Below are 12,567 nucleotides of genomic sequence, written 5' to 3'. Positions count from 1 at the left end.
GTGGAGGTAAGTTGGATGGAAGAGGAATGATTTGAGCAGAGACTATATACATAACTCCTCAATTTAACATTTGATTACAACCTCAATTTAATTCTATTTACAGTTAAGGAAATTTTTTTTACGTGGAGGGTGGTAGATGCCTGGAACATGCTGCCAGGGGAGATAGAAGAAGCAGATACAATGGCTGTGGTTTAGAGACATTTAGACAGATACATGAACAGGCAGAGAATATAGGGATATGGACCATGTATAGGCAAATGTAATTAGCTTAGAATAGCATCGCAGTCAGCACAGACATGGTGGCTCAAAGGACCCGTTCATGTGCTGTAGTGTTCTATGTTCTATATAAAATGTAGGAAGCAGGGAAATAGATTTAATTACAGCGCCAAAACAAAATAGGAACCTGACAGTGCCCCCATCTGCAGAAGAGTGTAACTGCAGTGTGGCAAGTTTCCACCTTAAATGTGGACATGAGAGTTTATAAAGGGAAATGTTGACAGAAAGCTTATGGAAATAAAGTTTTTAACTACATTGCAGTTGAATATATTGGCCCAGTTAATCATGATCAGATAAAGCCCTGCATTTAAGAGTTAAATTAAGGAGTATGAGATAAATGAGTTTGATTCTGCATTAATTCTATATCTATTTTATCAATAGGCTTCAACCCCAATGACATGCAGAAAGACCTAAGTCGACAGGTAGTGGAAGCTCCAGCATAGTGAGTAGAATCAGTTGTTATTACAGCAATTACTCTGTGCTGTTGATGATATGCAATCTCTAAATGGATCAAATGCTAGTCCTAGACCCAGTTGAAGTCAAACATTGTATTCATTTGAAACATCATCCTGTTGTTTTCTGTCAAAATAAATAGGACAAAATCTTCGGCCAAATGAAAGGACCTTAGCATTTGCTAATCTCACAACTCAGAGTTCAACATTGATCATGGGTGAAAAACAATAATTAACCTGTTTCTTTTAACGGTGGAAGCAGTGAAACTTGTTGAGACCAAAACATTCATGTTAAAACATATTTTTTGGAGATGACTGCGTAACTGGGTTATGTCTTCACAGCCTTGGAGATATCAAGCCTGAGTTTGACACAGACGTCATGAAGTGCATAGAGACCCTCATGAAGCAACTGGCCATCTATTATAAATACCATGGGATTGACATATTGCCTCCATTTCGTGACTTAGACAAGCTAAACACTGGGATAGTGACAGACAATCAGGTAAGGCACAAGGAAGGAATATGGCTCATAAGTCTGACGTTTATCTGAAGTTGTTAAAAAATTAAGAGATACTGGTGACAAGAGTGAAAAAGAAGTGAAATGTTGTGGGCAAGTCAACAAGCAGTATCAATACCCTGAGATAAGACAGTGAGTCCAATTATCTCCTGCAATTCATCTTTATTTGTCGACAAAGACTTAATGCCCTCTACTCTGAAGGAGCCTGGTGTTATCTACATATTTCTACCATGACTGGGGTACTGATGAAGGTGGGGTCTCACTCTTGAGAGGTAGGTTGAGCAATATTTTTACGTGGGAGGAACTATATTTCAATTTTTCTCTCATGTGGGGGAGCCAGTGAGCAAATTTCAGAAAGATAAGATGTCCTCCCAGATGTCCTCCTATTTCAAATTCTGCAACTTCTCCCCTTCGGTAGTCTAAAATGTCCTCAACTGCATCTCTTGTGTTTACCATACCTTTGCCCTCACACCCCCTTCCCCCAACAAAAATAAAGACAGGAACCCCTTGTCCTCATGTAGCGTCCCAATAATTTCCAGATTCAACATATCATTCTCCGCCAATTCCGCCACCTACTATCCAGTCCCACAACCAAAGGTATATTTCCCTCCCCACCCCTACGTGCCTTTCATAGGGACCGCTCTCTCTCTCTGACTCCCTCATCTGCTCCACACTCCCCATTAGCCCCACCACCCCCACCACCTTTCCCTGCAACAGCAGGAAGTGCTACACCTGCCCCTACACCTCCCCCTCACCTCCATTCACGGCACCAAACAAACCTTTCACATGAGACAGAGGTTCACCTGTACATCTGTCAATATTGTCTATTGCATCTGCTGCTCCCGCTGTGGCCTCCTCTACATCGGTGAGACCAAACGGAGACTCAGAGAGTGCTTTGTACAGCACCTCCGCTCTGCTCACGACAAACGACACACCTTCTGGTTGCAAACCATTTCAACACCCCCTCCCATTCCATGTATGATGTCCATCCTGGGCCGCCTCCAGTGTCACAATTATGCCGTCTGGAAACTGGAGGAAGAACCACTTCATATTCCACCTTGGGAGCCTACAACCCAGTGGTCTCAATGTGGATTTTACCAGTTTTAACATCTCCCCACCCCTGGCCTCATCCCATGACCAACCCTCCCTCTCATCTCTGCCTCATTGACCTGACACAACCTGTCCATCTTCTCTCCCACCTCACTGACTAATCCTCACCACCTGCACTCACCTGTCACCATCCCACCTACCTTCCACAGCCCCACCCCTCCTCTCTATTTATTTATGAGCTCCCTTCCCCCTCCCCATTTCTGAAGAAGGGTCCTGACCTGAAATGTCAGCTTTCCTGCTCCTCGGATGCTGCCTGGCCTGCTGTGTTCCTCCAGTTCTGCTCTGTGTTATCTCTGACTCCACCATCTGCAGCTCTTATTATTTCAGAAAGAAAAAGCTTGCTACAATAGTAAACATGAATTTCAGTAAAAAAAATCCCAAAGCAATAAATTATTAATTTAAAATTTGTTCATGAATGTGGGCATTGCTGCGGAAGTCAGGATTTATAGCCCTTCTCTAATTACCCAGAGGGCAATTAAAAGCCAACTATATGATGTGGGTCTAGAGTCATATGTAGGCTGACATAAAGAATAAAACAAAGTGAAAAAAATACATTTTGCTCCGAATAATAATTCATTCTTTCAGGCAGAAGGTTCATACCAATAGTCAGCTGACAATATCTACTTTTAATGATGTTTTTTATGAAACATCTATCATGGAAATTCTAAACAAATTTCATAATTAAACACTGAAAGAAAAACTAGAATTATTATTTTTCTGTGTTCACACATTTTGTTTTTCTTTAGATGGTAGATTTCCTTCCCAAAAGGACTTAGTGAACAAGTTGGGTTTTTAATACAGCAGTCCCCATTAGGCTAGGTTTCTATTAAATTCAAATTTCACCATCTCTCATGGTGGGGATCCCAATCTCTGTCTCCAGAACATTAGTCTGGGTTATTTGTCCAGTGTTATCACCAGTGCCTTCTCCCAACAACTAATAAAAATTAATAATTGGTAAAAGTCCCAAGCGGCAGAGCTAACTAATTAAATATTTTGTAGTGATTAGTACCATAGCCAGATAATTTCATTTGACTATGAATTCCCTGATTAGGGATTTTAACCTGAGCCAATCAGGGAGCCCAGGCTGATAAATATAACTAGGAGATTCAGAAGGTCCAGTCAGTCTAGGGATTGACTCTAAGATGGCTGGTCACAGCCCATATATAGAGCATATGTAAATAAAGGGTGACTAGATGACAGGATACCGTCCTCTGTGTAGTTATCTCACCTTTCTCTGCCTTTTCAATTAAGAAATGGAGCTAAAGACGAGGCTATAAACAAGAGAGGTCGAAACATCAGATCAAAAGGGAATAGGGTGGGGCCTGGGACTGAACTAAGGAATTGAATTTAACTAAATGAAACTAAAACTTTGGTTTCCTTCTGAGGCTGGGGCACACTCTCAGCTCAGTGCAACTTCAACAAATATAGGTTGTCTTTCAACCTGGGTTTCCTCTTCTCCCAGCCTGCTCTTTGGAGCCAGGAGGAGGCGAAGAATGGATATATGTCCAATTCCATCTGACTCACGTGCCCACTCATTCACCCACACCTACCCATTCAACTATGCATTCACTCACACATTTACCCACTCACTCACATGCGCTCACTTACCCATCCATTCCCTCGTTTAGGAGCTTTACTGATGATTATTCCTACCTGGTATGACACCTGCTCTGTCAGACTGTTACTACAACTACCACACATTGAGGCCTCCTGTCTTCTCTCTATCAGTGGCACGGTGGCTCAGTGGTTAGCACTGCTGCCTCACAGTGCCAGGGATCTGGGTTCAATTCTGCCCTTGATCGACTGTGTATGTGAGTTTGCTTGTTCCCCCTGTGTCTGTGTGGGTTTCCTACGGGTGCTCCAGATTCTTCCCACAATCCAAAGATATGCTGGTTAGGTGGATTGGCCATGCTAAATTGCCCGTAGTGTCTAGGGGTGCCTAGGCTAGGTGGATTAACCATGGGAAATGTAGGGATAGGGTAGGAGGGTGGGATGCTCTTTGAAGAGTCAGTGTGGACTCAATGGGCTGAATGGCTTGCTTCCACAATGTAGAGATTCTATGATTGAGAGGAAGGCACTCAAAAGTGAGATCCTTGGAGCACAAAGTGGACCTGTTGCTCCACAGATAAGAATGCTACTGCAAATACACCCAATGTATAGAAATAAAGGGTTCATATATTCAAGCCAAGTGCCAGATGGATTAGAGAGACATGAGGAAAAACATTTTGCTGCTGACAGTGAGATAACACCGTGTAGAGCTGGATGAATACAGCAGGCCAAGCAGCATCAGAGGAGCAGGAAAGCTGACGTTTCGGGCCTAGACCCTGCTTCAGAAATGAGGGAAGGGAAGGGGGTGCTGAAACAAATAGGGAGAGAGGAGGAGGTGGATAGAAGATGGATAGAGGAGAAAATAGGTGGACAGGAGACAGACAGGTCAAAGAGGCAGGGATGGAGCCAGTAAAGGTGAGTGTAGGTGGGGAGTTAGGGAGGGGATAGGCCAGCCCAGGGAGGACAGACGGGCCAAGGGTGTGGGATGAGGCTAGCAAGTAGGAGATGGGGGTGGGGCTTGAGGTGGGAGGAGGGGATAGGTGGGAGGAAGCATAGGTTAGGGAGGTGGGGACAAGCTGGGCTGGCTTCGGGATGTGGTTGGGGGAGGGGAGATCTTGGAGCTTGTGAAATCCACATTGATAACATTGGGCTGCAGGGTTCCCAAGCGGAATATGAGTTGCTGTTCCTGCAACCTTCGGGTGGCATCATTGTGGCACTGCAGGAGGCCCAGGATGGACATGTCATCTGAGGAATGGGAGGGGGAGTTGAAATGGTTTGCAACTGGGAGGTGCAGTTGTTTATTGCGAACTGAGCGTAGACGTTCCATAAAGTGGTCCCATGCATCCGCTTGGTTTCCCTGATGTAGAGGAGGCCACAACGGAAACAGCGGATACAGTATACCATTTTGGCAGATGTGCAGGTGAACATCTGCTTGATATGGAAAGTCTTCCTGGGGCCTGGGATGGGGAGGGAGGAGGTGTGGGGACAGGTGTAGCACTTCCTGCGGTTGCACTGAAAAGTGCCAGGTGAGGTAGGGCTGGAGGGGAGTGTGGAGTGGACAAGGGAGTCACGGAGAGAGTGGTCCCTCCAGAAAGCAGACACAGTGGGGAGTGGACGGAAAAATGTCTTAAATCGTGGGGTCGGATTGCAGATGGCGGAATTGTCGGGGGATGATGTGTTGGATCCGGAGGTTGGTGGGGTATCAGAGATGGTCCAGGTGAACTTAAGGAAGTGGGAGCATGAGGCGGCGCTGATACAATCATCAATGTAATGGAGGAAGAGGTGGGGGATAGGGCCAGTGTAGGTACGGAAAAGGAATTGTTCCATGTAACCTACGAAGAGGCAGGAATAGCTTGGGCCCATGCGGGTTTACCATGGCCACCCCGTTTGTCTGTAGGAAGTAGGAAGAATTGAAAGAAAAGTTGCTGAGGGTGAGGACAAGTTTGGCTAAGTGGATGGGTGTGTCGGTGGAGGGGGACTGGTCGGGCCTGCGGGACAGGAAGAAGCGGAGAGCCTTTAGGCCATCAGCATGAGGAATACAGGTGTATAGGGATTGGACATCCATGGTGAATATGAGGTGTTGGGGTCCAGGGAATTGGACATTCTGGAGGAGATGGAGGGCGTGTGTCAATGATGTAGGTGGGGAGTTCCTGGACCAAGAGAGAGAAAATGGAATCCAGATAGGTGGAGATAAGTTTAGTGGGGCAGGAGCAGGTGAGGGCAGGCGGGTTTGTGGATTTTGGGAAGGAGATAGAAGTGGGTGATGCAGGGTTGGGGAACAATGAGGTTAGAGTCTGTGAATGGGAGGTCACCTGAAGTGGTGAGGTTGTGGATGGTTTGGGAGATGATGATTTTGTGGTCATGTGGGAGTGGAGTCATGATCAAGGGAGCATAAGGGGGGGCGTCGGAGAGTTGGCGCCTGGCCTCGGTGATGTAGAGGTCAGTGCGCCATACCAACACTGCGCCTCCCCTGATCTGCAGGTTTTATGGTGTGGTTGGGGTTGGGGTTGGAGCGGAGGGAGCGGAGAGCTGCATGTTCTGTGGGGGAGAAGTTGGAGTGGGTGAGAGGTGGGTGGAGAGGTTGGGGCGATTGATGTCTCGACAGCATTTGGAGATGAAGAGGTCGAGGGAGGGGAGGAGGCCTTGGGGTGGTGTCCAGGAGGATGGGGTGTGTTGGAGGTGGGAGAAGGGGTCAGTAGAGGGAGGATTAGGCTCACGGTTAGAGAAGTAAGCGCGGAGGCAGAGGTGGCAGAAAAACTGTTCAACATCCAAGTGTGAGTGGTATTCATTGATGTGTGGGGTGGAGGGGGACAAAGGTGAGCCCTTTACTGAGGACCGATCATTTGTCCTCAGTAAGGGGGAGGTCTGGGGGATGATGGTGAAGACTCGGCAGGGCTGGGTGCTATTGTCTCCTCTGGAGCTGCTGGCTGTGGAGGCGGTGGGTGGAGCGACGTTGGTGTGGCAGTGGACAGAGCGGGATATGTCATCTTCGGACTGCCTCCCCCTCTCTCCCTATTTATTCCAGAACCCTCACCCCATCCCCCTCTCTGATGAAGGGTCTAGGCCCGAAACGTCAGCTTTTGTGCTCCTGAGATGCTGCTGGGCCTGCTGTGTTCATCCAGCCTCACATTTCATTATCTATGTTTTTGCACTGCCACTCCACTGTGGTGGAGGCAGAGACGCTAAACTGTTTTTAAAAATGCCTGAACATGCACCTTAAGTGCTGTAAAGTGCAGGGCTATGGTCTGTGTACACGAATTTGTGATTAGAAAGGCAGTTTGGGTATCTTTGGATTGGCATGGACAAGATGGGCCAAATGGCCCCCTTCTGTGCTTGATCGTTTCTAATGTTCTTTGTGAATTCCCCAGAAGAAAAGCAGCCACTAGTAGAGATGAGATAATGGGAACTGCAGATGCTGGAGATTCCAAGATAATAAAATGTGAGGCTGGATGAACACAGCAGGCCAAGCAGCATCTCAGGAGCACAAACAATCTCAGGAGGCCCGAAACGTCAGCTTTTGTGCTCCTGAGATGCTGCTTGGCCTGCTGTGTTCATCCAGCCTCACATTTTATTAACTAGTAGAGATGACTTGCTTTGTAAAAGACTTGGGGCTTCTGGCTGTTTGTGAAGATGAAGGCTGTAAAATTGGTTTCTCTCACATAACAGGATATGGCTTCAGTGATAACATATACGCCAGCAAAACGTTATGCTTGTTTTAAAGTGAATACTCAAGAGTTATTTGTTTTTATTATGTCTGTGGTCCAAGATTGCGAAATTCCTTATCATGCTCAACGATATATTTACAATTAATCCTATGGTGAGAATGTATAGTTATTCAATCAGGTAATTATACATAACAATTCTGTGAAACTTGGGTGCCATGCCAACCTATAAAATGCACAGTGATTCACTGCCTATCGTTAGAATATTGCGTGGTTTCCTGATACACTCTCACATTATTACAGAGTTTCGGCTTTCAGTTTAATGTCTTTCTGCTCATGGATTTTCATCGTTAAGTTCTCTCAAGTTGGGAAACTAATCTGAGTTCTAGAGTCCACATGCATTGGAAACAGAGTGGCATCTGCCCAAATTTAATGCTATAAATCGGTTACAAAAGGACAGGGGTGAAGGAGGAAAATAGAGAGAAAATGAATTTGTTTCTTCGGCCTAGGCCTGATTTTATTTTAGAGCGTTGGTTCCATTATTTTGCGACTGCTTGATGCAAGTTATTTTACTTTGTGCACTGACTGTGCATTTGTAGGTGAGTAATTTCATGTGTTTCACATTTTGTCCAGCTCTGTTGCACATTATTTTACACAGAGCATGAAGTGGCTGCTTAGTTGTTAACATTGCAAGCATGAGTATTATTTGTATTTACATCTAGTTTGCTCAATATCCATTGAAGCAGAGGTGTAACGATGTTTAGAGAGGTAATTCTATGTTAATTCCAAAGACGAAAGTCTTGTTTTACGTGGAGAGAGGGAGTAGTTAGACCTATTCTAACTAGAGTTTATAAGAATGAGAGGAGATCTAATTGAGGTGTATAAGATGCTGAAGGGGTTGACAAAATAGATGTAGATGTTTCCCCTCTGGGACCAACTAGAATGTAAGGTCATAGTTTTAGGATAAGGGTAGCAGATTTAAAGCAGAGAAGAGGAGCAATTGCTTCTGTCAAAGGGTCATGAGTCTCTGGAACTCACTACCACAGAGTACAGTGGTTGCCAGGACACTCAGTACATTTAAGGAGCAGATAGACAGATTTTGAACTAGTAGAGTTGAAGGTTTATGGAAAGTGAGTGGGAAAATGGATTTGAGACTGAGATGAGAGCAACAATAATTGTATCAAACGGTGAAACAGGATTAAGGGGCTGAATTGCCTACTCCTGTTCCTAGTTCTTGTGATTTTTAATTGGCAAGGCAGTGGTCTGTTTCGCTTCACATATGGGAGCATCCATGCGAGGGTGTAACTTTACAACACTGAGAACTAAATAGATTTTGCATTAACAGAATTACTTGGAAACAACACAACTGCTTCAGCTGAACAGTCTCTGTGTGGGTGTGCATTTCCCACATTACGTTTGACCAATCCATTTGCCATTCCTGTCAAACGTTTTTCCTTTCTCTTTAATCTATGGTGAAAAGATGCTGCAATCTCTACTCCATTTTACTGAGTATCATTGGTAAGGGCAGCATTTGTTGTCCGTCTCTTGTTTCCCACTGCTTTGAACTACTGCAGTCCACGATGGAGGGACATCCATAGTTTGGCTAGGAAAGGTGTCCCAGAAATTTGAAATAGCGACAGTAAAGGAACGATGATATATTTCCAAGGCAGGATGCTGACTGTCTTGGAGGAGAACTTACAGCGGGTGGTATTCCCATGTATCTGTTGCCGTTGTCCTTCTGGATGGTAGAGGTCATGAGTTTATAAGGTGCTAAAGGAACGTTGATGAACTGCTGAGTGCATCTGGTAGATGGTACACACTGCTGCTACACTGTTGTTGGTGGGGGGAGTGAATGTTTAAGGTGGTGGATGAAGTGTTGGTCAACCAATCCTGGATGGTGTTCAACTTCTTGTGTTTTATGGGAGCTTCACTCACTTGGGCAAATTTTTCCACCATATTTCTGACTTGTCCCTATCGTATGGTTCAGTGGCAAGCCTCAAGATGTCAATTGTGAATTGGTGGAATTCAACAGACTGCAATGGGTGCTGGGCCATTGAATAAATGTAAAGAGGAGATAGACAGATTTTTAATTAGTAATGGGTTGAAGGATTACGGAGAGCAGGTAGGAAAATGGAGTTGAGGTTAGGATTAAATTAACCATGATGGTTATGAATGATGGAGCAGGCTTGAGGGGTCGAATGGCCTAATCCTGTCTCGAGTTAATGCTTTGATGATAATGCTATGCAACATCAAAGGGAGGTGTTTAGATTGTGTTGAGGTAGGTCATTGCCTAGCACTTGTGTATTACGAATACTATTTGATTGTCATTTGCTCAGACCACAAAATTACTTTTGAAACTCAGTCACTATTATGTGAAGAAATCCAAAATAATACGTGACTGCCTACTGGCTTACTGAGTAAGTTAATATATCCTAACATAATGTGGCCATTTATGATTAACCTAAACTTTCTCTTCCATTTCTCGCTCAGTTCCAGCGTGCTTTGATGCGTCCTACTGGTCTGACAGATGAGATGGTGTCAATAATTGGCTCTCACTACGCAGTCCCAGACAAACCTGGCTTCTTCAACTACCTTAACTTTTACAATGACATTCATACCAGGATTAAGACCATGGAGACTGATCACACTGGCAGACTGCCCATTCCCTATGGCTACTGGCCCCCTGAGGTATGTGATACGATGCCGCATCAAGATTTAAGTTTGTTTTTTTTTGGTGTTTGACACTCTGTAACTCTCTCTAAGGAGCAGCACTGACATTATCAATTGGTAAGAGCTTGTTGAAAATGGCAGCAGCTTGTCCATCCAGCTGCCCCACATTTTGAATCACTATGGGCTGCATCTTACATTTTGTTTGGCTAAGTGTGAGCCGTGCCTTGATCTTTGAGGGATTCTCGCATGAGGCCCAATGGGATGTGTTGCAGCATCTTACCCAATGCACCTCATTTACCGACTCTACTGCGTGGCATCACAAACATATGATTCCAGCCTCGTCTTACCATCTGGAAAACATTCCCCTCAGCAAATATTTGATGAAAAGACCAGCATCCCTTGCACACCGCCATCTTTCTGTGCACCCAGATAAGCTCTGGGATTCTGTCGAAGGACATTTGTAGCGAGGAGAAGGAGAAAATGGTGCTTTCTCTCTCTGGCAGGATCCTGGAGCTCTGAGTAGATGGGGTGGAGCAAAGGAGTTCTGGCAGAGGAGGCCGTGCCCCCATACTTTGGCATCCTGGTCCGAGGTTGCCACCCTGGTCAGTGCCATCTGCTCTGTTTGTGGGAATGGCCAGCAGTGTTACAAGAAAGTCAATGACCTTCAGTGGTGTCAGCACTCAGGGATTTGGTCCACATGTTCAGGGTGGAATGGGAGCAGCGCAGGAGATACAGGAATGTGGAATGCAATAGCCCTCATTGCCCAGAAGCTACACCAACGCAGTGAATCATGTGACTGGCTGGCTGTCTCCAAGACCGGATTGGTGGCTGCCCTGGAGAGCTAGGTCCAGCTTCCTCAGGGTCTGCTGGACAGGCTCACACACACCTACACTCTTCATCACCACAGCCACTGGACTCAGGACCAAAGGCACAGCAACATGCGTTTGTCAGGAACTGGTGAGATCTCCAGGTGCCACTTCCTCACAAGGAGATAGGGTAATGCTGGGGGCACCCCATCAAAGGAGAAACCACACACAGGTACTCAGAAGTCTTCTTTCAGGCCACCCTAGCGGTGGCTGGGCCTCCGCCTTCACCCTTGTCTGTGCCTCCACCCCCACTTCATCCCTTGGAAGTTGCACTATGGAGGGTTTATTTGCCTCTAGCAAGAAGGCCCTCAGGTGCATCTGTGGCTATCCAGATGCCAGTATCCCCATGGACCAATGGGCTCCACAGTTGAGCAGGCTCCCTCTGTACTGATTGAAGAATCAGGCACAATGAGAGGGAAAGGGAGAAGATAACTTATGGAAATCACTTTGAAGGCATGGACAATAAATTGTCATTTTTCTTAATGGCACTGCTTTGACCTTACTTCTTGTTGTTTGTCTCTCTCTGTGTAACTCTCTGTATAGCGGAGAAGTTCTGGCATGAGATGTAACTCCATTCACACATGCACACTGCACCATGGATCAATGTCTATGTTGAAAGCTCCCTGCAGCATCTGGAAGCAAGATGAACAAGGTGTACACAGGAGAATGAGTCCCAATGGCACAATTGCCCTTCCTTTTACAACATCACTATTCTTTCCCCAGCGTCTGTGTCCAAAGGTGCTGGTGTGAATGAGGTGATCATTGATGTCTGGAGCAGGGAACTGTGCACAATAGAGGGAGCCAATGCTTTACAATGGCTCGGGATTAGGGATCGGGCCAGTTTGTGTCCTCATGGGGCTGCATGTAATATTGTTTCCCTGTAATAGCCCTCCTCACAGATTGAGGGACTTACCCTACCCGAGTGCGGCCACGGCCATTTATTCCCCATTGGTCACATTTGATTTCCATAACCAAAGAAGGTGACAGTGAGTGGTATTTTGTCAGTGGCTTCCAGCCTCTGCCTGCCCCTCCTTTCCAATTATCACTCACCCATGTCACTTTCTCTTCAGACAGTGGTCTCCAATCCTGGAAAATAAAATAACTTCCAGAGTCTCCTTCCACACACCCATTCCACCTCACCTTGTTCCCTTCCACTTTCCCCTTCATATCTGTGGATAGGCCCAACGGGCTGACTGTGGACCATCCCCTTGATCGATCTCACCGGACAGTCCCTGGCAAGAAGTGTCCAGACCCCTGACTGGTATCTGTACATTGTCCCCACTGCATTAGCTCTGCCACCAGGCACCACCCCCCACAATGTGTGGATGGAGTGGGGAGACATCTGAAGGCACTTAGCAGAAACCAGACACCATCCTCAAATCAAGAGATAGCTGATTATGATGGTGACCTTTGGATTTTGGTGGTTCATTTTTTTAATGATTGTGTTCTCATTTTTTTGGGGGGTT

General features: G+C 45.9%; 1 protein-coding gene across 3 annotated transcripts in view; it reads left to right on the top strand.

Moving 5' to 3' along the window:
• Positions 1 to 988: 988 nt before the first annotated feature.
• Positions 989 to 12,567, top strand: part of LOC125467433 (uncharacterized) — a 52,315-nt gene continuing 40,736 nt past the window's right edge. For 2 of the 3 annotated variants that reach the window (XR_009443003.1, XM_048563249.2), the window contains exons 1-2: positions 989 to 1,230; positions 10,056 to 10,253. Coding sequence is in view for 2 of the 3 variants with exons in the window: in XM_048563249.2 (XP_048419206.1) it covers positions 1,108 to 1,230; positions 10,056 to 10,253 (321 nt within the window). In the remaining variant the exon portion in view is untranslated. Of the gene's footprint in view, positions 1,231 to 7,848; positions 8,165 to 10,055; positions 10,254 to 12,567 lie in introns of those variants that run through there. The other variant, XM_048563251.2, reaches the window with a different exon arrangement.

The sequence above is a fragment of the Stegostoma tigrinum genome, chromosome 37, assembly GCF_030684315.1.
Source record: "Stegostoma tigrinum isolate sSteTig4 chromosome 37, sSteTig4.hap1, whole genome shotgun sequence".
Taxonomy (NCBI): Eukaryota; Metazoa; Chordata; class Chondrichthyes; order Orectolobiformes; family Stegostomatidae; genus Stegostoma; species Stegostoma tigrinum.
The sequence above is the reverse complement of the archived record's forward strand: the minus strand, read 5'-3'. Positions and strand labels throughout refer to the sequence as shown.